At 40.5% G+C, this 25684-nt stretch overlaps 2 protein-coding genes across 2 annotated transcripts; both read right to left on the bottom strand.

Moving 5' to 3' along the window:
* Nucleotides 1-321: 321 nt before the first annotated feature.
* Nucleotides 322-6295, bottom strand: LOC108718450. The gene is made up of 3 exons (XM_041566781.1): nt 6265-6295; nt 2925-2999; nt 322-1974 (listed from the first exon to the last, which is right to left on the bottom strand). Exons 1-3 carry the CDS (start codon nt 6293-6295, stop codon nt 371-373), a joined length of 1710 nt encoding a protein of 569 aa, XP_041422715.1. The 3' UTR covers nt 322-370.
* Nucleotides 6296-13406: 7111 nt separating this feature from the next.
* On the bottom strand, nt 13407-18829 carry LOC108718649. Its single transcript, XM_018266972.2, has 2 exons — nt 18722-18829; nt 13407-15471 (listed from the first exon to the last, which is right to left on the bottom strand). Exons 1-2 carry the CDS (start codon nt 18750-18752, stop codon nt 13862-13864), a joined length of 1641 nt encoding a protein of 546 aa, XP_018122461.2. The 5' UTR covers nt 18753-18829; the 3' UTR covers nt 13407-13861.
* Between the last annotated feature and the right edge of the window lie 6855 nt (nt 18830-25684).

Below are 25684 nucleotides of genomic sequence, written 5' to 3'. Positions count from 1 at the left end.
AAATTCTCCCTTCATTTACTGCTGTGGATAGGAATTGTCAGATGGTCCCTAACTGCTGAACAGGGAAACAATCATACTTATGAACAGCAGGGGGAGCCCCCGCCTTACTTCCCAGCCATGCAGAAATCAAGCAGCTTTGTTTATGACGATCCCTAAGCAGCCCAGATCACACTGAGCATGTGCACAGTCTTGGTCTTGCAAAGATGTATAACAAAGTTACAAGATGGTGACCCCTGTGGCCAACTTTGAAAGCATAAATCATTTGTTTGATTAGACTTGTGGTGCAGTAAGTTCATGTTTATGTTTAGTATACAAAATACAGCCTTATTCTATTTTAGACTTTACATGCCCTTTAAGTACTTCTGGGGGATTACAGATGGATACTAAGACGCTTGATCTTGGCTTTGGCTTTTTCCAGTGACTCTATTCTCTCATGAAATCCCGGCTTCACATCACATTTCTCTGTGCTAATAAGCAGGTCAATATAATCAAGAGTAGAAAGTGGGTTGGGTTTTAAAGCAATGGCTTCCAGTCGGTGAAGACATTGTGCAGCTCTCTCAATGAGTTTCATCTCCTCTTCTTCCACTTCTACAATTTCCATCAGTAGGTTCTCTAACACCATTTCTGTGGTTAAACGCTCTTTACACGCCTCTTCGTACTTGTGTTTCAGGTCCACATATGGTTTCTTGGCCTTTCTCACCACATGCTCCCACTTCTGTTTCTCAGTGAAATGGCTACTCACCTTGTGCTTACAAAGGCGGCAAACATTTTTATGTGTAAACACCTCACATAGGCCAACCATATAATCAATGGCAATCCTACAGGGATAGTGACAAGTGTCCTCACACTCCCTGCAATTAATGGCATTTTTGTCTGCAGCTATTTTCATCTTTATGGTCACCCATTGGTCATACTCAAAATTCTCATTATCTTGAATTTCTTTATCGTGTCGCCTTAAAACCTGCTCACATCTGGTCATTTCCGTTTCCTTTAAAGCGGCTTGTTGGATTTTACTATATAATCCCTCCATAGTTATTTCAAGCTGATTCCGTTCCATCAACACTTCCTTGGTCAAAACTAGACTTTTTGAGTCCAAGTTGTCCAAAGCATCAAACATTTTCTCAGCACTTTTGAACCCATCTTGCCAGCATTTCTGAAATGCCTCACTTGTGTCTTCCTCATCATCATCAGCAAAATCATTTGCATATAGAAAGTTGTTGTTGAATTTAAAGCACACTGGGGTGCCACTGAATTTCCTAACAAGTGGGACTCCGGCTTCATTAAGGGCATGTAGAGCTTTAGGCTTCCCGAAATCAGCGAATGTGGCACAGATCTGTATGTTATCCTTGATATCTCTACCAAACAATGAGAGAACCGAGTCAAACACATATTTCTCTGATATTGTCAAGCGATTTGTGGAGGCCTTAACCACAAAGTAGATGCCATTGATATGGTTGATTCCCCACTTTGAAGTGAAACATTTTTTTAATTTCTCCATTGTAAGCTTGTCCTGTCCCATTCCCCTAGTGTCACCAAACCCCGGGGTATCAATGATGTCCAGTGAATATGAAACACTGAATCCTGACATATAATTTAGCTGGTAAATGGTGACATCGGAGGTCTGACTGTGAGCCTGGCTCTGATTAATTTTCTCATCAATAAGAATGTATCTGTATCCGTCTCCTGATTTCACTCCCAGAATGTAGTTCACCAGGAAGTTAATGAGGGTTGTTTTGCCTGAACCTGTTTCCCCAACCATCATGATCACTTTCTTATGTTTGCTTACGTTTGCAGGTCCAAAACTATATTTTTTGTAGTGACCGTCTGTGTGAGCCCTTGTTAATGCCAAGTTATAAACAGAGTAGCCTCCTCGCTCTAAGTTGTGATTTTGATTAAATAGTGAGGGCTCCCTCAGAAATAGAGGTTTTCCAGCATTTTCATCTTTAGAATTGGAAGCTTCAAAAACTTCTTGGGCTGCAATAAAATACAAAATGAATTCAGTACCAGCCTCCAATATTATGATAAAACTTTCTCAATTTCCATCATGTGGGTCAATACTGGATCACATCACACTGAAAAGCAGGTGAGGCAATGTCTCCTGGTAGAACAGCTACTAACCAGGTGTTAGCAGATTGTAGTGTGTCATTGAGTAACAATCACAAATATGGAGCTATCCACAACTTGTGTCTCATTCCCTTACCCTTTAAATTGTAAGCTCTTTTGCACAGGGCCTTCTTCACCCTTTATAATCAGTACTGGTTGTTATGTATATAACTCTGTATGTTCTATGTATGTAATTCATATGATTTCTTTGTACAAACAAACAGTGCTGCGTAATAAGCTGGCGGTCAAAAAATACATACTAATAATAACAATAATAACTATGCTGCTATACATGTTCATTAGGGATGAATTAGGGATTAATGTTCATTAATGTTCATTAGGGATAAAGCACTGCGTATCTTGACAGCGATATATAAATAAATGATGATGATGAATTGCACATGGGCTTGGGTTCTGTTCTGTCCCCCAGCTCCTGGGACAGAAGAGCAACTACATACTATTCATAGGAGCCATCAGTACTGTAGAATTCCCAGAGTGCAGTGGGCCTGCCATAGAGATCAGATGGGTTCTGTTGCCAATAAAGAGAATTGTACAATGGACTGGTCAAAAGAAAATGTACTCACTGACACCAACATAAAACATATGGGGAAATTTGCATTGTATATAAATTGTATTCTCTTTGCCCTTATACTGGTGGACCATGGAGAAGTACCATACAGGTATTATCTGCCCACTGTAGTGCACTGATTCAATTTATGAAATCACATGGTATATCAATATTTACTGACCCATTAAACTCTTGAAATGTGACTAAACTTTAACTGTGCTTGTGCCCAAATGTGATTAAAGCAATGTATCACCTTTTTCTTTCCAATCTTGAAACATCCAGTTAATTCCTTTGCCTGCTCTTGGATTCTTGTCTTTCTCGGCGAGTCCTGTAAATCATACAACATTATGGTGATATGACTAATCCAGATGACACATGGGGTCCTGCTGCACCTGCATTAGAAGCGGAAAACTGCCAGCAACAAAAATAGGTAAGTTGAGGAGTGAGGATTAGTGATGGGCGAATTTATTCGCCAGGCGCGAATTCGCGACGAATTTGCACGATTCGCGGCAGGCGAATAAATTCGCGAAACGCCCGCGAAAATTTGCGGAATTTGCGGCGTCAAAAACGGGCGCCGGCGTCGGAAAAACGGGCGCTGCCGTCAAAAACGGGCGCTGGCGTCATTTCGCCATTTCGCAAATTTTTCGCCTTTTTCGGCGAAGCGAAACGGCGCAAATTCGCCCATCACTAGTGAGGATCCACAGTGAAAACAGATGTTAAAAAGTAAAAAAAATGTTGTGCCGAAGGAGCACTTAATCATAGGTTCAGTCTCAACTTGTAGGAACTAACTTACAAAGAAAGCTTATACTGAGAGAATTTAGGGGGTATGTAATCAAAGGCTGTAGATTTGCTAATTATCATATATATCCAAGATATATAACTATGATATAGGATTCCATATTTGTCCGAATCTTTCATAAAGGATCCGGATGAATCCCAAAGAGTATATTTGGTGCACCCCTAGTCAGAATGGTACCAAAGTATGGTCAAGCTCTCGTTTCTGTATTTACATTATGTGATTCATGTTTTCTTTCCCTGGGAATGAGCAGAAGCAACATGTACGTACATCGACATGCACAATCCAACTATGTTTCCAAAACCAGGTTTGCCATTTGTTCGGTGCACAAAGGTTTGGATTGAATCAGCAGAGAGAAGAGTAGATGGGGAATCACTGTGGTAACTTGGGTGTGTGCCAAGCTCAATTAATGAAGGTTGAATTGTAGGGCTTTGGGAAACTCAGGGGGCAGATTTTAAGTGTGAGATTAGAGTCACCACAACAAGAACTCACTCACTTTCTATTCATTCCTATGGGTTTTTAGAAGCGTCTTATCAATGGGTGGAAGTTATTGTTCCCCATTTGATAAATAAGCTTCTAAGAATTCCATTCCAGGAATGAAAAGCAAATGGGTGAGTTTTTCTTTCAGTGACTCAGTGGCCATACATACACATATATGATCATATGAAAGAGAGTTTTGTACAATATTCAGTGTTTGTATGGTAGGAGACGAGGCAACTGATATTGGCAAAAGCCTTGGATATTGGTTGCCTTGTCCATCAGACAATTGATCATAACTATAGAATAAGTCCCCGTTAAGAAGTGTTGTGTAGGGTAACCCTTAGTGAGAAAAGGGACCCTGTGTATAAGTGGTAGACAGTGGATAGCAGATCCTGTTATAGGAGTGGTGCGATAATGAGGGTAGCTAGAAATAGCAGCCTTGTGCTCCACTGAGGACATATAGTGTGGGGAAATTCCCCAAGTGGTACTCAACAAGTGTAGGGGCTCAAATGGGAAGGAACTCAAATAATTATGCGTATAATCCCTTATAGCACCCTTAAGAAAGCCTAACACAATTGGTGTGAGTCAGCCCCAAAGAACTTGTGTGTGCCACTGTAATATTACACATTGAGAAGAACCTGTTGTAACCAGCATGTTTATTAATTGTGGCTCCTTACATTGTTCCACTACTAGCAGTGTGCGTTGAGAGTTCCAGTCCAACCTCATCAGACTCATCCAACTAATACCAGGGCTCATCTTGAATGTCAGCAGATTGGCATTTTATTGTGTTTTTCAGGTGCACCAATATATCAATTTAGCAGAGTCGGGAGTGTGACTTCCTCTGATACTCAACTTAAATAGGAATATAGGGAACAACATGGCACTGTACATATAGGCAGGTTAATTGGCTCCAGATAAGACTGACCCTACTGTATGGGGCAAATTCACTAAGATTCGAAGTTGCGCCAGGCCCAACTTTGCTGAGCTTCGCCGCACTTCGCCAGGCGTAGTTTCGCCAGCGCTCCGCAAATTCACTAAAATCCGAAGTTGCGCACAGGGGTAGCGTAAGTTTGCGAAGTTGCGCTAGCGTTGATTCGCCAAGCGAAGCAAAGTTTTGCTAGCGATGGTTTATTTGCATACGGCGCCAAATTCAAATTTCAATGGAGGAACACGTATCAGCACTACAAATGCCTAGAAAACCTTCAAAACATCAAATAAAAATTTTATTTTGCCCTACACATGTGCCCACTGTCTAGGTAAGTTGCCATGAGTCAGGAAATGTAGGGGGGAAGGAGGGGAGCCCCAAAAAATTTTTCGATCTTTTTCAGCCTATCACCCATAATGTAGAAAACACACCAGTGTTTTTTGGGACTTAGAAAAAATTTTGACTTTTTTTGAAGCAATCCCTAGCGTAACGAAGGAAGTCTAGCGTAAAAGGTAGCGTTCAGTACACTGCGCGTTAGTGAATTTGCGTAGTTACGTCCGTAGTGAAAATTCGCCAGGCGTAAGGGTGCGAAGTAACACTAGCGAATCTACGCCAGCATTCGTTAGTGAATTTGCGAAGTAACGAAAATGCCCAACGCTAGGGAATTGACGCTAGCGTTCGGCGCTTCGGCGCTTAGTGAATTTGCCCCCATGTGTCTATAAATGTGATGCAAACATTAGATTGTAAACTCCACTGGGGCATGGGTTGATGGGATTGATGTATAATCTCTGTTTAACATTGCCACTATAAAGGTATAGGATCCATTATTGGGAAATATGATATGCCAATTTTGGGAAGGCCATCTCCAATAGGTCTATTTTATTAAAATATTTCAGAAGTTCAAAAAAATATTTCTCACTGTTATAATAAAACAGGAGCTTGTACTTGATCCCAACTAAGATATAATTAATCCTTATTGGAAACAAAACCAGGTCATTGGATGAATTTAGGGGGTTATTTATTAAAGTCCAAATGGTAAAACATAAAAAATTTTTCACTAGAGAACTCGAAGTTTTGGAGGTAAAACTCAAATTGTTCAAGATTTGTTATATCACGATGCGGCCCAAATGGGAAAATCTGCCATCTCAGACCTTCGAGGTCCTTTATAAGTCAGTGGGAGAGGCACATATTTCAAATTGAAGTTATCAGGGTCTTTGGAGGGTTTCGCCAGAAAATCCGACTTTTTCTGGATTTTCAGGCAATAAATAATCGAAATTGGGAAAAAAAGCAGAAAAATTTAAGCAATTTGGGAAAAAGCCCGACTGGTTATTTTATATCCAACTGATTATTAAAGTTTCCATTTTAATCTCATAAAAATCTAGTGCAACTTACCCTTTTTGCCCTTATGTAAGAAGCGTTCCATGGTCTTTGCTTGGAGAACCTGCTGCGGGACGTCTGCTGAGGGACAGATCTGAGAGAGTTTGTTAGGTTTCACTTTAATGAGCAGCTCTCCTTATACACTTTCACTTTTAATTAATGAATAGTGTTGTTTGACGTAACAACCAGAGTTTGATCAAGAAGAAGGCAAACAGTGAAGCCATAAGTTATTGCTTTCACCTTTGTTTTTTTCAGATATTCAATGTCACGGAGTTGGTTAAATGTCGGTAATGGTGAATAAAGACTGGAATGTAGAAGGCACTATATGGTAGGAATTATAGGGCTTCTCTCCTAGAATGATAATGGTAATGAGGCTGGACTCTCTCATGTTGGCCTCCCATTCCCCTTAGCTTTCCCATTTTCTCTTTTCTACTGTCACTAGGGACCCCTGTACCTCTACTTATTCTTTATTGTTAAAGGGATACTGTCATGGGAAAAAATTTTTTTTCAAAATGAATCTGTTAATGGTGCTGGTCCAGCAGAATTCTGCACTGAAATCCATTTCTCAAAAGAGCAAACAGATTTTTTTATATTCAATTTTGAAATCTGACATGGGGATAGACATTTTGTCAATTTCCCAGCTGCCCCTGGTCATGTGACTTGTGTCTGCACTTCAGGAGAGAAATACTTTCTGGCAGGCTGCTGTTTTTCCTTCTCAATGTAACTGAATGTGTCTCAGTGGGACCTGGATTTTACTATTGAGTGTTGTTCTTAGATCTACCAGGCAGCTGTTATCTTGTGTTAGGGAGCTGTTATCTGGTTACCTTCCCATTGTTCTGTTGTTAGGCTGCTGATGAAAAGGAGGAGGGTGATATCACTCCAACTTGCAGTACAGCAGTAAAGAGTGATTGAAGTTTATCAGAGCACAAGTCACATGACTTGGGGCAGCTGGGAAATTGACAATATGTCTAGCCCCATGTTAGATTTCAAAATTGAATATAAAAAAATCTGTTTGCTCTTTTGAGAAATGGATTTCAGTGCAGAATTCTGCTGGAGCAGCACTATTAACTAATTCAATTTGAAAAAATTTTTTTTCCCATGACAGTATCCCTTTAATGACAATTCAACAGCTTCACTGTATCTCTCTGCACATGTGACTCATATTTACCAACCTCCCTCAGATATATCCAAGCCTGACTTCATCTCTGACTTTGATTTCTAACCTTCTTTCTTCTTTTGTACTGCCAACTCTGTAACTATTAGTATTCACAATTAGCATTACTGACTTGCAGAACTGGGTTCCTGAGTTTGATTCCAGCCAGAGAACAATCTACAGGACGTTTGTGTGTACAGGCAGATTAATTGGCTCCTACAGAAACTGACCCTAATGTGTTCTATGAATGTAACATGGATCATAGACTGTAAGCTCCACTGGGCAAGGAATTCTATCAGCACTATCATAATAATAATTGCATTATTTGCACGCAACCCATAATCAATATGCTAATGGCTGAAAACATTCTGTTGAAAGGATCAGCAGCCTTAGCCAATTCAAAAGCTCCACCTTCCGACCTGAGTTTGCAAGAGAGACATTGCTTGGCAAAAGATGCAAGTGTCACCATTTTGCCATCAGATAAAGGGAGATGTATGGTATTTCTGAACACTTCAGACTACCACTCTAGAGTGGCCACACTTCTCGGCTACTTCAGTACATATAAACAACTCAAGAAGGACCCTACAAGCAGCTACCAGAAATAGGTTATAGACTGCAACAGATTGAGAAGGACAAGGTCATCAGTCTGTCTTTGTACCATCTTCTCTACCAAGGTGAAGCCACTCCATGCATATATGGACTCCCAAAAACACACAAGGAAGGAGCCCTCTAAGGTCAATTGTTAGCAGCATTACACCACATTTAGACCTCCATGGACTTTGTCAACATGAGGTAAAACTGGAGACTGATGAGACAATAGTGTCCTATAAAGTTACATCTCAATTCCCTTGCATACTCACATCCAAAGCAATCGGAACAGTGATGAAACAGCTGAAACAAGATACCACCCTCTCTAGCAGAACAAAGTTGAACCCAGATCCTTACTGGACTTGTGCCTTAACACCACTTACTTCATTTTTTATAGTCAAAAATTTGGCTGTGCCATGGTTTCACCTGTTTCTCCAATCGTAGTGAACCTTTACATGGAAGGAGTGTAAAAGAAAGCATTGAATATCTTCACGGGAACAGTGCCAAGTCATTGGTTCAGATATGTGGATGACACCTGGGTCAAAATTAAAGCACATGAGGTTCAAGCTTTCACTGAACACATAAACTTGGTAGATGAAAACATCAAGTTCATTAAGGGGAACATGTAAAAGACAGCAACCTAAAAGAGCCAACACCAAAACACATGAAGAACCATGTAGTCTATGCTGTGCAGTGTAGTGACGAGTTCTCCAATCTATACATTGGGGAGACAAAAAAAACACTCTGTAAGAGATTGGTCAATATAGAAGGTCTAACTCCTCGGACTAGACTCAGCACTTTCAGTCTATCTACATCTCAAGCAAAACAGACACTCCTTTGAGGACAACAATGTGCACATTTTGGATTGACTGATGGTTTGAATGATGGTTCTCCAATCAGCATAATCAGATTATATACCCTGCATTCTTACTCCTATCAACATAATCAGATTATGCTGATTGGAGAAATAATCCAGAATATATAACCACAAATATTTTTGTACAGTACATTCTGAATTGAGAAAGCCAGTCGAATGACTAGCCAAACTTATTCAAGGAAAAAGTAATATACAGCAAGTCCAGTTGATTTGACATATTACTATAGATATTCCATGACCTGGAAGTGTGAATTGTTGTGAAACCACTGGGGAAAGGATGTCAAAGCAGCATTGTACGTTTATGACAAACGGTGTTGCAGGCCCCCTTCTCTGTTCATGGATGGTTTTTCCCACTTGGCATTAATGGCCTCTTTCACACCTCTTTCAAACTATTTTTCTTCTATACAAATTGGCTCAGAACATCACTGTCAGCAGCATACTAAATATTATGGACTACGTCTTTAATTCTTCCAGGCCAACAAAATTTGTGAGGTGCCCACGTCCTCTAGTATAAGGAACTATGGGGGTTCTATTAACTGAAGGGAAATATTGGTTTATGTGCAAGTCATTGGCAGTTGCGGTTGGGGAGTGGAACCGATAACACAGTTATTATTATTAAACAATACAGTTACGTTGGTGCATTATCAGAATGTACATGGCGACACCACAACATCACAACACTTTGGATATTTACTATAGCTGTGCTGTTGATTTACTGATTTTTCTCTCCCACCAATGTTATGTACAGTCAGGTACTGGGCAATGAGTCTCTATGGAACATCACCGATCCCTAAATCATTATCTGATCATAATGATTCATTATTTTCATTGGCTGTTGCCTTGGTGAGTATTATCTGATGTACAGTACAAGCCAACAACACTTGAGTCTTTGTTCAAAGCAATGCTTCACAGCTGACGAATTAGTTTCTCTCCACCGGGACACCAGGAAAACTCCCGGCGGGCCCAGGTGTCAGTGGGCCCTCTTGTTTCAAACCATTTAGCATTTTTCATGATCCTTACCTATTCCTTTATGGGGAAAATGCTTAATAATGGAAAAATATAGTAAGTAGATATAAAAGACTAGAAGAATAAAGAGGTTAAGAGAGGAGAGGAGGAATAATAGTTTGGAAAGTGGGCCCACGGTCTAAGGTCTTCTGGTGGGCCCCTGGCATCCCAGTCCGACACTGTGGTTATTTATGGAATCAATAGCACCTATAACTCCTCTGGAAGTCTGGCCCAAAGTGCCAAAACTACCATCCAGCAGACCCTTTGACCCAGGGGGGGACCCAGACTGCCATGGGATCTGGTGTATGGTTTACCCACCCCAACCTCTAAAACCACTGTAAATTCCCAGCCAGTGGGTGAGCAGACAAGAGAGCATCGAAGAGGGGACAGAAGAAGAGAGAGCATGGGCAGTTGAAGGTGCCAGCCAGGCCCCTGAAGATATTTTTTTGTGGGGCCTCCTCTAATTCGACCACTGTTGGCCACATGCATCTTTGTGCACAGACCTTTAAGTAATACTGTAATGCTTAAGGCTGATGACACATGGGGAATCACACACCCAAAAATACCCCCTTGAGATGAATGGCAATCACCATCAGTAAAAAATGTGAATTTTGAAGAAACAGTAATTTCATACAATTCAATGTGTACCTGTGTTTTCAGTTTTCAGTCAGTACAGAGTGAGACAGACCAACCAACGTTTTACATTTAATTCAAATTTGTTTCAAAACTAGACTTTGAGGCCACACGTGGGATCCATTCCAGCCACAATCCCATTGATTTACATAAAGCTTCCTGACTCCACTGATACTGAGGGTTCTTGTCCCAACAAGGTACATTAGAATGTTCACACGCTGATAGTCTGTACTGTCTGTGTCAGGTGATTTCCATTTAAATAAACCTCTTTTGCAACAGAAAAGCATTTGCAAAGTGCTTCGAGAAACCCCCCCTGAATTGTTTATGTGATTTGTATTGATACAGTACAGTTAGGAGACATATAGTGTAACTGAAAATTCCCCTAATCTTGTATGTAATAATGAATCATATATGGTGCTGGTTTCACTTTGACCTAAAAATTAATATTATCTTTAAAAATAGCCTTTTTATTGGAGCTCCCCATAGATGTTCTCTTGTCTCTGTCTGTGTTTCCAAGGAGGGGTGGGCGTGTCCTAATGGTCCCTACCAGAAGCACAGTAGGAGGGGAACAGCCAATCACAGCCCTGCAGTCACACAAGCACAGACAGGCTTCAGTTCCCTATCAGGTCCTGCTAGCTGCTGATTGGTTCCTGTCCTACAGTGCAATTTGCTGAGTGCCGTCGGCTCCCCTGCACAGCCTGGTAAAGGAGGCAGCAGCAAGTGGAACATATGGGTGGAGCTAGTAGGATTTTTAGAGAGATTTTCAATAAATCAACCAGAAACACAAATCAGCACATTCCTTCCATATGTAGAGGAGCATATTGAACTGACATATTTTTGTGTATTATAAAATGACAAAAAATTGGCATGTGCTTTTTTTGGCATTCCATTCTGCAAAGCCTACATAGCTTAAATTCTGTTCTTAAAACCTGTTCTTTGTTTTGGTCAAACTCTGTTGGAATGTAAATCAGGGACCTCAACTCTCAGTCCCCTTTCTCAGCTCCACTTCTATCCCCACATATTCACCCCTTTACATCACCATCCCACCTATGCTCCTAACATCACCCCCAATGTGGGTATATTTTATGACAGAGGTTTAACAGTATCTGCCTTCCCTAATATACAAGTGCCAAATCCCAGTTGCCTATTTGACTATTTATATTCAGTCAATTGTGATTCAGTTTCCCCTGTATAAACCTGTCCCTTTACTCACTGGCCTAAACATTGTTCCCTGTGCACTGGGGCCTGACCTTAATCTCTCCTTTATCCTTATCATTACACTTATATTTAGCCTTTCCTCCCCTGCACATTCCTTACTTTGTCTGAGAATCTTTAGTTTTCCTTCTATCCTTCCTCTTCTGTGTCTGTTTTTCTCTTCACCAAGATGAGCTTTGTATAAACAAACTGCTCCTTTCCCTAAACTGCCACCTTTGAAACAAGAAGCATCTCATTATACAGAGATTTTTATTCAGCAGCTTTCCAGTTTGCAATTGCAGCAATCTAGTTGCTAGGGTCCAAATTCCCCTAGCAACCATGCATTGATTTGAATAAGAGACTGGAATATGAATAGGAGAGGCCTGAATAGAAAGATGAGTAATTAAAAGTAGCAATAACAATACATTGTTTGCCCTTTACAGTATTTAGTCCTGGTAACTGTAATTCTTTCTTGGTGCTGGCCCAGCTTGCCATCTACCCATAAATGATATGTAAGTTCAGCATGCAGTAAAGTGAGGAGAAGACAAAGCACAAGCTGTATAGGGAGAGGTATTAGTAGCAGAAAGAAGGAGGTTATACTGCCACGCTATTGGTCACTGGTGAGATCTCATACTGAACATTGTATTCAGCATTAAGGCCCAAGCCTACAGGAAGATATTCATAAAACAGAAACTTCTCAAAAAATTAAGATTATGGTCTGAATAGTAAAAAGGCTTCAAGCCCTTTATAATTACAGATTAGAAGAAAGAAGAGGCAGAATAGGACAGGGAAATTCAGATAGATTGATGAAATAAATACAGTTTAAAGGGGACCCGTCAACCAAAAAAAAAATTCTATTTTATCACATTAGTCAAGCAAAATTAACTTTAATTACACAATATAAATGATTTGAATCTTCTTTCCTCCAGTCTGGGAATTCATAATTATAACAAGCAGGCAGGAGCCATTTTGTGGACACTGTTATTAAGACAAGTCTTGTATCATCTCAGAATCTTGTTTGTGCACCAGAATGGGGGACCTGATGTCCATCCCCATGTCCTGGTTACACAATTAAATGGTGAAGAGATTGGGGGGAATGTGGGGAGAGCAGTGACATGTAGGAAGTGCTGAATGGAAAGTGAAAGTAATTGCCTAAGGCATAGAGGAGGGGCAGACAATATTTGATTGACAGCTGAGATTTTTAAATGAGCTTACAACAGCTATGAATGCTTTAATAAAAAATAGAAATTGGATTTCATGTTTAATTTAAAAAGGACTTTTATTATACAGCTTTTTATGTCTGGGTGACAGGTCCAGTTTAAGAGGGAAGCTGTTTTCAAACGCACACGATGACTAGAACCAGGGCATCTCTATAGGGTTGACACATGGCTGCCCATTTTCAATACATCCTGTCCGGGGTTTTAGCAGCATTAACAAAAGTAGGCCCAATTGTATCTGTGTGATGTCATAGTCCTGCCCCAATGTCACCAACCTGCCCCAAATCATGACCCTGGCCCCCCAACATCAGCATGCAGCCCCCTATGTTGTCATCCCACCCCTATTGGGTTCTGGCCCCAGCAAAAGTGTCAACCCTAGATCTGGAGCCTGAAACCCATTGTTTCTTTCCCTGAAGGATTTTAGGCCCTTAACAGCATTCATCTTCAGGGTGGTTCTGATGTGAAATCTCAGCAGTAAAACACATCCACAGCAGCTTAAATGATGTCATTTAATAAAAGCTTGTTATATAGTTACAGGAACCCTCTACAGAATGAATTAGTGGTGCAAGTATACAAAAATTCTTCTCAACAGGGGACATTTCAGGATGAAAATATCCTTTTCAGGTTTCAGCACCTTGACAGTGCAATTTATTTCTACATAAACTGTATTATTAAAAAGAAGATAAACCTTTAATTGAAAGTCAAACTTTTAATTTTTGCTGCAAAACAAGAAGTAACAAAGGGCCTCACTTACTCATGGGGCAAAGTGCAAAAAATATCTGAGCAAATTTTATAGCATATTTGCATTTGGCACCTGAAACTGAATAAATTAGGCCTCAAATATGTTCTCAAAACCTTCATTGAGCTATAATGCGTATAACACAAATTTGAGGTTGGATTTCTGTAGGAATAATTTGTGGAGCATCTGTGATTCATCTTCATGTTTCACTCTGAATCTCTTATTTCAGTTGCAGTCAACTGCAGCGCAACTGCCTTAACTTTGGCTTTCTCCAGGGCAGTGATCCTTTCCATGAATCCAGTTTTAGCTTCGCATCTCTCTGCACTGATCAGCAGGTCAATATAATCAACCATGGACAGATTCTGGGGCCTCAGGGCAATAGCGTTCAAGCTCTGGAGACAACGTACGAACTTCTCAAGAAGTTGTGTTTGTTCAGAACTCAGTTTTTCGATTTCTTTCTTCAGTTCATCTACCACCTTTTCCGCCGTGACCTTCTCGTTGCTTGCCTTCTCGTATTTCTCCTTTAGGGCTGCGTATGTTTTTCTAGTAGATATGACAACATCTTCCCATTTGTATGATTCACAGAAGTGGCGACTCACGTCGTGCTCACACAGCTTACAAGATCTGTTCCAGTAGAAAACTTCGCACAGACCAGCAATAAAATCCAAGGAAACCAGACAGGGATGGTGGCAAGTGGACATGCACTCATGGCAATTAATTGAGTTTCCCTCTACGTCTCTTCTTTCCTTTACAGTTTCATGTTCCTCGTACTCAAAATTCTTATTTCTTTTAATATCCTCTTCATGCTGTTTCAGTATCTGTTCCCTCCGTTCCAGTTCGTTTTGTTTGAAATCCACCTTCTCAATTTTTGAGAGAAGGTCTTCTATGACTATCTCTAGTTGTCTTCTCTCCATCAGCACTTTGTTAGTTAAGATCAAACTCCTGGACATCAGTTGTTCCAGAGATCGAAGCATTTTCATCAAACTTGATTTCCCCATTTTCCAGTTTGCATTATTAACCAATTGACTGTATTCTTCATCCTCCTCATCATCATCAGCATTACTTCCACAGAGGCTGTAGTTATTGAACTTAAAGTATTCAGGGTCACCATTGGCTTTTTTAATACATGGGACCCCAGCTTCGAGGATAGCTTGTAACACTCCTGGCTTCTCCTGGCCAGAAAACGTAGTGCATATCTGTATGTTATTCTTGATATCTTTGCCAAACAATGACAGAATAGATTGAAACACATAATTCTGTGATTTTGTCAAACGATTGGAAGATGATTTAACCACAAAATAAATACCGTCAATACGGTCAATTCCCCACTTGGAGCTAAAGCATTCTTCTATTTTTTTCACTGTTAATTCATCTTGCTCGAGCCCCCTGGTGTCACCAAACCCTGGTGTATCAATAATGGTGAAGGAAAATGGGACTACAAATTCTTCTGTGTGATTTATTTGGTAAATGACAACTTCTGAGGTCTGGCTGTGTGCTTGGCTTAAATTGGTGTTCTCCTCAATTAGCTGGTATCTGTAGTTGTCCTCAAATTTCACACCAAGAATATAATTGACCAGAGCATTGATGAGAGTCGTTTTACCTGATCCTGTTTCTCCAACCATCATGATCACTTTCTTGGCTCTCTCAATATTTACAGTTCCAACTTGATATTTTGCATACATGCCATCTGAGTAGTTCTTTTTTAAATACATTTTACGAATTGGATGGGCTCCTCTTTCAGGGTTCTCCTTTTGCACATATGGCAGTTTATCCTTATCTTGTTCTTGAGATTTTGTTTCTTCAGATTGTCTTCCATCTGCAACCAGGCAAAAAAAAAATAGATATTGCATAAATAAACTGTAATAATGATTTTAATAACTCATATAGTAACATAGTAAGTTAGGTTGAAAAAAGACGCATGTTCATCAAGGTCAACCTTTTAAGTCTATATATACCCTGTCTAACTGCCAGTTGATCCAGAGGAAGGCAAAAAACCCATCTGAAGCCTCTCCAATTTGCCTCAGAGGGAGAAAAAATCTTTCCTGACTCCAAAATGCAATGGGTCCAGTCCCTGGATCAACTTGTACTATGAGCTATCTCCCATATCCCTGTATTCCCTCACTTGCTGTATTCTTATACCTATCTAATGTATCAGCCTGTACCACTGATTCACTTCCCAGCTCTCCCTGTAACACCCCTTTCCCTCCTCTAATCTCATTGGCTCCCTCCTGTCTGCTGGGAGGAGCTACTGGTGAATAAAGCATCCGACCCTTCCTTATACCTATCTAATGTATCAGCCTGTACCACTGATTCAGGGAGACAATTCCACATCTTCACAGCTCTCACTGTAACAAACCCCTTCCCAATATTTAGCCGGAACCTCTTTTCTTCTAATCGGAATGGGTGACCTTGTGTCAGCTGGAAAGACCTACTGGTAAATAAATCATTAGAGAGATTATTACATATATATCCCTTATATATTATTATATCCCTTATATATTTATACATAGTTATCATATCACCCCTTAAGCGCCTCTTCTCCAGCGTGAACATCTCCAATTTGGCCAGTCTTTCCTCATAGCTAAGATTTTCCCTTTACCAGCTTAGTTGCCCTTCTCTGTACCCTCTCTAATACAATAATGTCCTGTTTGAGTGATGGAGACCAAAACTGTAGGGCATATTCTAGATGGGGCCTTACCAGTGCTCTATACAGTGGGACCCCCTCCTCCCGTGACTCTCTGCCCCATTTAATACAAGTCAAGACCTTATTTGCCCTTGATGCTGCTGACTGGCATTGCTTGTTACAGACAAGTTTATTATCTACAAGGACTCCAAGCTCCGTCTCCATTATGGATTTGCCTAGTGCAGGTGCATGACTTTACATTTATCAACATTGAATCTCTTAGCTGCCCAGATTAGATGATAGATGATAATATCAAACATCTATCATGCTATTTGCAGAATGTAGGCCCCAAGAGAGCTGCTGATATCTGTGAGAGGAACCTCTTCCATGTGCCAGCATGGCCCTTTGCTTTTAATCGATCTAAACTGGGTAAATAGAATAGGCTGCGCAAAATAAATAATGTATCTAATATAGTTAGTTAGGCAAAAATGTAATGTATAAAGGCTGGAGTGACTGGATGTGTAACATAATAGCCAGAACACTACTTCCTGCTTTTCAGCTCTCTTGCTTTCCACTGATTGGTTACCAGGCAGTAACCAATCAGAGACTTGAGGGGGGGCACATAGGACATGGGAATGCTGAGGATCAATTACAAACTCACTGACCAGTTATGACCCATGTGCCCCCCCCCTTATAGTCACTGACTAACTGACTATAAGAGAGAGAGCTGAAAAGCAGGAAGTAGTGTTCTGGCTATTATGTTACACATCCAGTCACTTCAGCCTTTATTCATTACATTTTTGTCTAACTAAATCAGAAATATTTTTTATTTTGAACAATTTATCTATTTATCCAGTTTTTATTTTTACTGTGAACTGTTCCTTTAAGACAAGCAATGTGAGTAAGGTCAAGATAAAGCAGAAAAAGCTAGATTCTGATTCCTCATCATTAGATTGGCTGGTTAGGTAGGTTCAAGAATTTCTCAGAAGCAGTCAATTTGGAAAGGCCAGTTTATTTTGTTTGGCATTGTCAGTGCCCTTCCCTTCTTTCTCTAATAAGCATCTGGGGGTCAAGCAAGTATGTTTTATACATGTGTGAGCTTATTATTAGATCTGGTATAGTAGGTTGTAGGAATCTCCATTGCAGTTGAGATCTAGGGAAGCTTGAGAACTTGATAGGAGATAAGGAGAAACCAGGATAGGAGAAAGGGGGTGAAGAAACTATATACTGTAGGAGACCTTGGCATGGATGTTGTAAGCTGTTTGGTCTGGTAAATTGTTTGTTGCAGTAGTGTTCCTAGAGGGGGACGGGCCCTGGTGCATGACGTGCAGCCGGGCCCCGCCCCCTCCGTACGGCCCACATTTTCAGTGTCGCGCGGGCTGCCGGGTGGCCCTGAGGGGGTGCGGGCCCTGGCCCGCTCGCACCCCCTGTTCCCTCGGTAGTTCCGCCACTGGTTTGTTGTATGAACTGTTAAGGATAAGTTAATAAATGGTCAGACAGGAAAGACATGTAAAAAGTTTTATTTGTCCCTCTTTACAAAGTACTAGTAAGACCTCATCTAGAATATGTAGGATGAAGAGAAGGACCAGTTATAGTTCCACAGTCTGACTGAAGAGAAGGACCAGCTATGGTTTCCAAATCAATAGAAATTTTTGGTGGTCCCTCACTCCATATGTTTCAGGGTGTCCTCAACAGAGTAGTGGCCCAGTCCAGCCACAAAACTTTCAAATCAGCTTAAAAATGAACTCTTGAGACCCACAGCAAATTCAGCGTAATTTATTTCTCACAACATGTTTTGGATATAAATATCTTTCATCAGGTGCTTGAACCAGTTACGGTTCCACAGTCTGACTGAAGAGAAGGACCAGTTACAGTTCCACATTCAGACTGAAGAGAAGGACCAGTTATGGCACCATGGTCTAATACTCAATGGTATAACTTGTGTTTCATGAGTCAGCCTTGGACAAAAACATTGAGCATCAATCACAGATATTATTTTATTATCTCTATTCATTGTAATTATTTATACTCTGTCCATAAAAAGAGAGGAACCCATCATTAACTGGGAAGTTCACTTTTCAATTGACCTTTGGCATGATAACATTCTGAAATAATTTCTTGTTATAGGTTTTTATTTTTTGTCATTTTGAGTTATTTAGCTTTTATTCATCAGCTTATATGGTTGCTAGGGTTCAAATTATCCTAGCAACCATGTATTGATTATAATGAGAGGCTGATACATAATAGGAGAGGGACTGAACAGAATGAAGAATTATTAAAATAGCAATAACAATGAAGTGTTGCCTCACAGAGAATTAGTTTTTTTAGATGTGTTTTAGTAGAAGTCAAATGTTTGTCAAACTATAAAAGGAAAAATAAAGCCAAATTGAAATGTTGCTTATAACATAAGGTGACCCCCCCCCCCATAAAACCTATGAATCACCTCTTCTCCATGATTGTCTCTGGCTGATCATTTTCTGTTCTCCGGATCTTTCAGACCCTTGGCTGCTTCTCTGGGACCGATGTGGAACTAACAGAGTTTACAACTTTCGGTTTTATATTTACAGTGATGGGTCAGCAGATAAACTCGTCACATGTTGGCTATTGGGAAAGAGGGGGGAGACCGAAAGTCTCCTGATTTCACTTATTAGCGAATCATTACCCAGCCAGCATTCCAGTTAGGAAGACGTGCTAAATAATATAACTTCCCAAATGCTAACATTGGATTTAGGATTCAGACGGCTAATGAACTGCCCTGTGCTCTAATACCCCATAGTGTTCAAGCACTCTAGGCAGCCAAACACAATCTGATGAACTCTATCATCATGTATGAACTGTATCAACCTTAACTTCTGTATCAATTAATTAAACCTTCCTGTCAGTTTGCATTTCTAGGAATCCTTCTGGATTATATACGAATTATTCTTAGAATTAGTATAATTAAGTAAATTATTGTTGTTAACATTTCGGGCACATACCCTTTATAAAGTAGGAAATATTGCCTGATTTTTGGAACAAATAAACATATTTTAACACCAATCAGAGCACTGAAGTGTTATTTCTCTGGACTATACAGTTACCCTTGCAGGGGGGATAGCAGCCGGCACCCACTGCTACAAAGAGCAACTGGTATAGTAGAGTATTTCCCTTTTTTATTGGTATAAAATAGGAATATAATAGAGATAAATCTGCTGTTTAGTTTATAGTCTTATAGAGAATGAATAGTACAGGCAGAGATTTAATCCTATACTTAAATATTGAATATATGAATAAATAATACATTGAATATTGAAATATCAAAGTTTTCTCATCATTTCAATCAAACAAACTCCCGTCCACGATTTTACCTTATTTATTAATAAAATAACTGGAGTGGGACAAATTACTCTGTTCTTGTTATCTTTCACCCCTCTGATCTTGTCAAACTATATTTAGAGTCCATTACTATGACTTTAAAAAATCTCTCCCAAAAATGTTTACATTTTTAGCACATTTTTGTTTTTACTATTTTGAATCAATCTGCTTATTTCTCAATATGGTAGTAAGACAAAACAGAGGCGCCAAAAGGATAAAGGCGCCTGGCGTGTTTTTACAAAGACACTGTTGTTTTTGTTCCCGTTCCATATTGCCTGATGAAGCAGGAAATGCCTGTGAAACGCGTTGCAATACTGTTTTTTGAATAAACTATTATTGAAAATTACCACTTTCGTTGGTGTCTGCTTGGAGGAGGTAAGTTCATTACTACCTCCTCTGAATTACCCATTGGGTTTTTAAGTGCTTTTAGCTATTTTTATCCTTTTGGCGCCTCTGTTTTGTCTTACTACTATATCGAGTCCACCCCGAGTGGAGCGGTATCATCCCTGTTTTCTTCTTCTACAGAGAGCGACGTCCTATTCCTGAGTGGGGTCAGGATAATCTCCCCACCTGCCTATACAGTGGTTGCCTATCGGTAACCCTGGTTTGTGAGTATTAACTTGTTTACTCTTCCATTCCTCCTTGTAAAAACATATTACACTATTGGGGCTCTTGGTGTTCCTTTTTGTCTCCTGCTTATTTCTCAAGAATTTTACCAGGCTTTTGTATTAGTTTCCCAGAAATTTGCATTCAACTCCATACTTAGAAAAGACAATAGCCCTAACTGATTTTACTGCAAATGGGGGACATTGTATAAATGAACTTATTTACTTACAGATCTTTTAAAAAAGCCCAACCAGAGGAATTTGAGTTTTAGTAAATAACCCCCTAAATGTTAATAAAAGCAAAGTTTAAAAGCAGTTGTTGAGTCCATTTGTAAAGCTACTTACTTTGTGTACACTATACAGAACAGAAAATGTGTTGGAAATAAGGTGCAGTGTTATGGGACACAAACACGGTCGTTTACACCCACAAGTGCAGCTGCAGTACTTGGGTCAATATGTGCTCCTTGCACTTCTATATAGTTGTGCCGCCGCCTTCCTTCTGTTCCAAGTCAGTGCTGTTGTACCTACTCAGGGTCGGAACTAGGGGTAGGCAGAAGAGGCACATGCTAAGGTAGAGGGGTGCCAAGCAGGTACCTCTTCTGACGCCTCCCCTAGTTTGGACCCTTGTGCTTCCCCAACTGCAGCAGTAATTCGGCGTGTGTGCACTTCTGAGTATGCGCACTTCCTCGTCGTGTGCGCTCTTCTGCTCATGCCCATTTGCACTCTTTCCCACAAATGCATTTGTTCGCAGGAAGAGCGGCATGGTCGGCCATGTTGCCTAGGGTCGACGGGCCGACTTGGCCCAGTTTTGAGCCTACTGACGCATGAGAACCCTATAGCAAGCACCAACTCTGAATGAGGCAGTAGCTCTAGGGTTCCCACAGCGCCCTGCGTCAATAGGAGCAGTGTAGTTAGATCTAAAAAATCGCATGCAAATATCACTCTCATAATATCGCAATTGTGTTCATTTTGACACATCGCCCATAATTGTGTCTGGTGCAACTCACCCTGCAGTCGCAAGAATGCTGGAATTTGGGGGAGAAATGTTGCATTTTTGAGAAAAATAAAAAAGCATGCTGACTGTATTTGGATTTTGCACTTTTCTGGTTGCAGAGGTAAATGTGCTCTGAAATGTCACTGTTGGCTTAGTAGTACCTTGCAAAGTGGTTTATGTTTACTGGATGGCTTGTGCCATGATAGTGTCAGTCCAGGGACATTGAGGGCACCTGCTGCCAGTGACTGTCTCCTGTAACATATATATACACCCCTAGCACCCCCAGCAAACCCTGCACAATGCTCACACCCCTGCCAGGCTCTGCGCAGGAACTCAGGACAGCAGCACCCACTAATGCTGGGACCACAGGGGTAATCCATTCAGCCAGTCTGACCGGGGATGGGTTGGTGTTTTTGTCCAGTGACAGACTGGTATTTTGGCAGAATATGGGTGAAATCTATGCGTGAGCGCATTCAGAGACGACGACGACTATTGCATGCTGCACGGCTGCTCCCTGCTTTATTTATAAAATTGTTCAGTATCACAGCCAATAGGATCACTCCAAGGCTGGTAGCACTGCTTGGTCACATCATTTGGAATCTGCTGCAGGACTGAGGGCACTGCCAATGATGCCCCATACTAGTTGGCTTGATAAAGGGCCCAAAACGATGCCCTTATCTTGTATTTACATGAGCTAAATAAAATACAAATCCACTTATTTTACTCCAATCAGTGTGCTACTAGTTTATTTCTACATTGGATACTGGACCTGTTGGGCAGGAAAAGGTCATCCAGATCAAGCACCTTACACCCATAACTTGTATATACCAGAAGGGGCGAACATTCCAAATTCTACAAACATGATGCCCCATAGAGACCTCAAAGTGCCTTCCATGACCCCACTAGTGTTCTATCAGAATTAGGATTTTGCATTTCCAAACAGTGACAATAAATATTTCTGGTGGTCCATTTAGTGGACCTGTCATCCAGAATGCTCTGGACCTGGGGTATACCGGATAAAGGACCTTTCTGTAATTTGGATCTTCATACCTTAAGTCTACTAGAAAATCATGTAAATATCAAATACACAATAGGCTGGTTTTGCTTCCAATAAGGATTAATTATATCTTAGTTGGGCTCAAGTACAAGCGACTGTTTTATTATTACAGAGAAAAAGGAAACCATTTTTAAAAATTTGGATAAAATGGAGTCTATGGGAGATGGCCTTGCTGTAATTTGGACCCTATACCTGTACTGACAAATTATGCCACAGCGCAATTGTGATCCCTACAAACACTGATACGGGATCCATAGTAATAAAATGTTCAAAGTTTATGGGGGTCTAAGTCCTCCAATATATCCAATAAGATGATTCTCCATAGTAGTAAATGAAGAAAGTTGTCAGAGAGAAGGTTCTGGTGTTCTTTTGTTTGGGAAAATCAATAGAAACAGTACTCGCTTTCATTTTACATTTAATAATTTTAAAGATTTACTTGGCCTTTAATATACAGATTCAGTTCTTATTTGTGGTTGTAGGTTTGCTAGAAATCTCTGTATCAAGTGCGGCATCGGGTTAAATGAGCCATCATGAGTTCTTGCACAATTGTGCTCTACACTGGGAATTGTAATCAGAAAAGGGAAGTCACTTGGATTCCGTCTGTAAGAAACAAGAAAATCCCCTTTAAAGGACGATAAAAACATAATAAACAATATTTTGGCTTAAAATAGCTAAAACCAACTAGTAGAATAAAGTATGGGCTACATTTGACCCTCTTTAAACCGGATGAGCCTTCGATAAGTGGAAGGAGCACATGAGCGTGTTGTTAAACTACATCTCTATACTGACAAAGTAAGATGTAAAATAAATGAAAACGGACACCAGGAGTTCTTGCATAAAAAGATAAGAGCAGGCTTTATACAGGGTTGAGAATACTCACAGTTCATAAGGTAGGTGAAATAAATGCAGGTACAATCACAGGTGTAGCAGATGCAGCATAGATGACAGAACTGAAGGAGTTGAAAGTTTCAGCTTCCGGGTTGTCAGTAGCTCTTGGGGTCCAGATAGATGCAGGTTTATTACAATAACCTGTTTCCCTTGTCAGTACGGTGATCCGTTCACTACAGGCAAGTAGAGTCTGCGGTAGAGCTACTCCCTTCTATCCTCCTTGGTGGAGCTCAAAGCTGCTCTTACTAACTAAAGCTCACTAACTCACAATCTAGAGAGTGCTATAACAGTGGCTATCCTGAACACTAGTTTACTTCATTCATGGGGTCCCTGTACATTGACTTCTCTAATGAAGGTTGTCCCCTTAGGGCCTTATTGGGACTTCCATCAATCCCAGCATGCACTGTCTTCACTCACAGAAGGATATAGTATAACATTGTGTTTTTAGTCAGCACATTACCAGGGAGAAGTCTGTATTTAGGTCTGTGTCTGAGTATGATTTGTTACACTAGAGTGTTACCAGTTGTAGAGAACACACAGTAACAAGTTAATTTGGACTCAGGGCTGATGCTGTAGCTCCTGTGTCTGTAAGAAGAGAAACCAAGGGACCATTTACAGTGTTGGAGTGGGGGTAGTGGGGCCCACTGAAAAACTCGATCATAGGACCCACCACTGCAGCCTCACCTTCCCCCTTTCTAAGGCTCACCCCTCCTCACGAATACCAGTGCCAGTACCAGTACCAGTGCAGATTATTACCACTCAGTGCATTCCCCTAGTATGTGACTGCTGCACTACCCAGCCTGCCGTGTGCTCTGGCCATGGAGGCCCAACTGGACCGGGGCCCACTGGATTTTCTCCCAACACACCATTGGGCCAGTCCGACCCTAAACATTTCCCACTCAAAACCTCTCAAATCCTTGTGTCTGCTCATTTCCACCACTCAGTAATGATAAAAACTCTAGGCTGGGAGATTAAAGGCGCTGTCCACCTTTGAGTTATCTTTTAGTATGATGTAGAGAGAGATATTCTGAGACAATTTGCTATTGGTTTTCATTTATTATTATTTGTGTTTTTTTGAGTTATTTAGCTTTTAATTTATGAGCATTATAAATAATTTTGTAGCTAGAGTCGAAATTTCCCTAGCAACCATGCATTTATTTGAATAAGAGACTGGAAAATGAATAGGAGAGGACCTTACTAGAAAGATGATAATACAAATTAGCATTAACAATGAAAAAGTTGCTTAGAATTGGACATTCTATAACATACTAAACGTTTACTTCAAGGTGAGCCGCACCTTTAAGAACATAAATGATTTGAGTGGTGGATATGGGAGTGGGGGCACCCCTTATTTTGAAAAATGTGGGACTACTTTGGGAAGATGAAGTAACAAGATGTGAAGAATAAAGTACAGATCAGCCCATCAGCAATTCGTTTTTCTCTGTTCTTTCCCCTATCCATTTCCTTCACAAGCTACTCAGTCGGTGAGCCAGACATTGTATAAACCCGTGCCTTAGGCTTTGTCTGCTGCAGTGGAACCCCCATTTTACTTTTTTCAGGGGACCAGGATAAAATTATGGAAAAACCCGGAAATTGCAAAATCAGGAAACTGTGTTGATCAACTTATTGATGGAATGGAGGGGTGTGTGTATGGCTGCTGGGTTTTCATTTGGAGGGGTTGAACTTGATGGACTTTGTCTTTTTTCAACCCAATTTAACTATCCAGAATCACAACATAATGCACGTGTATTTAATTCATTAGAACCCTGGCCTCATGGGGACAACAGAGTCAATGCTGGTGTTACTGGCTTTAGACTTATTCCTCATGGAACAGGAAAAGGAAATGAGAATAAAAGTAACAGGTTGGCTGAACAACAAAAGGATTAAAAGAACTACAAGAACAGAGAAGCTAAAATGGACATTGATATAAAGAGGACTTTAACATAAACTGTCTGCACAAAGAACAAAGAGAAGTGTGATCTCTAGTGCCCAGAGCACCATCAAACCTTTTGTCTGTACAAAGTGTGAGAGACGACTCTGTGGCAACGAGATCACAAACGTATTCACACTGGGAGGCCATTTGTCTGTGCTGTTTGTGGGAAATACTTCTCACACAGAATTGTCCTTCCAAGATCACCAGTGGCTTCATACTGGGGAGAAACCATTCACCTGCACTCAGTGTAATGAAAACTTTCTGTACAAAACATATGTGTGTTCTCTGTTTGGAAACAACTGAAGAGCAAACTCACTTCTAATCAACACATGAAAACTCACAGCAACATAAAACCTTTTGCCTGTTCTTAGTGCAACAAATCCTTCCCATCCAAGGTCAATCTTTACATGCACCAAAGAACCCACACTGGAGTGAAACCATATACTTGTAATGAATACGGACAAAATGTTTTTTAACTTGAAGCATGTTCCATTCACCACCACTCCTTGTAATCCATTCTTCAGTCAGATCTATATCCAGGTACAAATACTATGTTCAAGGTCAACATTCCTTAA

Source organism: Xenopus laevis, chromosome 6L (assembly GCF_017654675.1).
Source record: "Xenopus laevis strain J_2021 chromosome 6L, Xenopus_laevis_v10.1, whole genome shotgun sequence".
In the NCBI taxonomy this organism is placed as follows: Eukaryota; Metazoa; Chordata; class Amphibia; order Anura; family Pipidae; genus Xenopus; species Xenopus laevis.
Note: the sequence above shows the minus strand (reverse complement) of the source record. Positions and strands in the feature narration are given on the sequence as shown.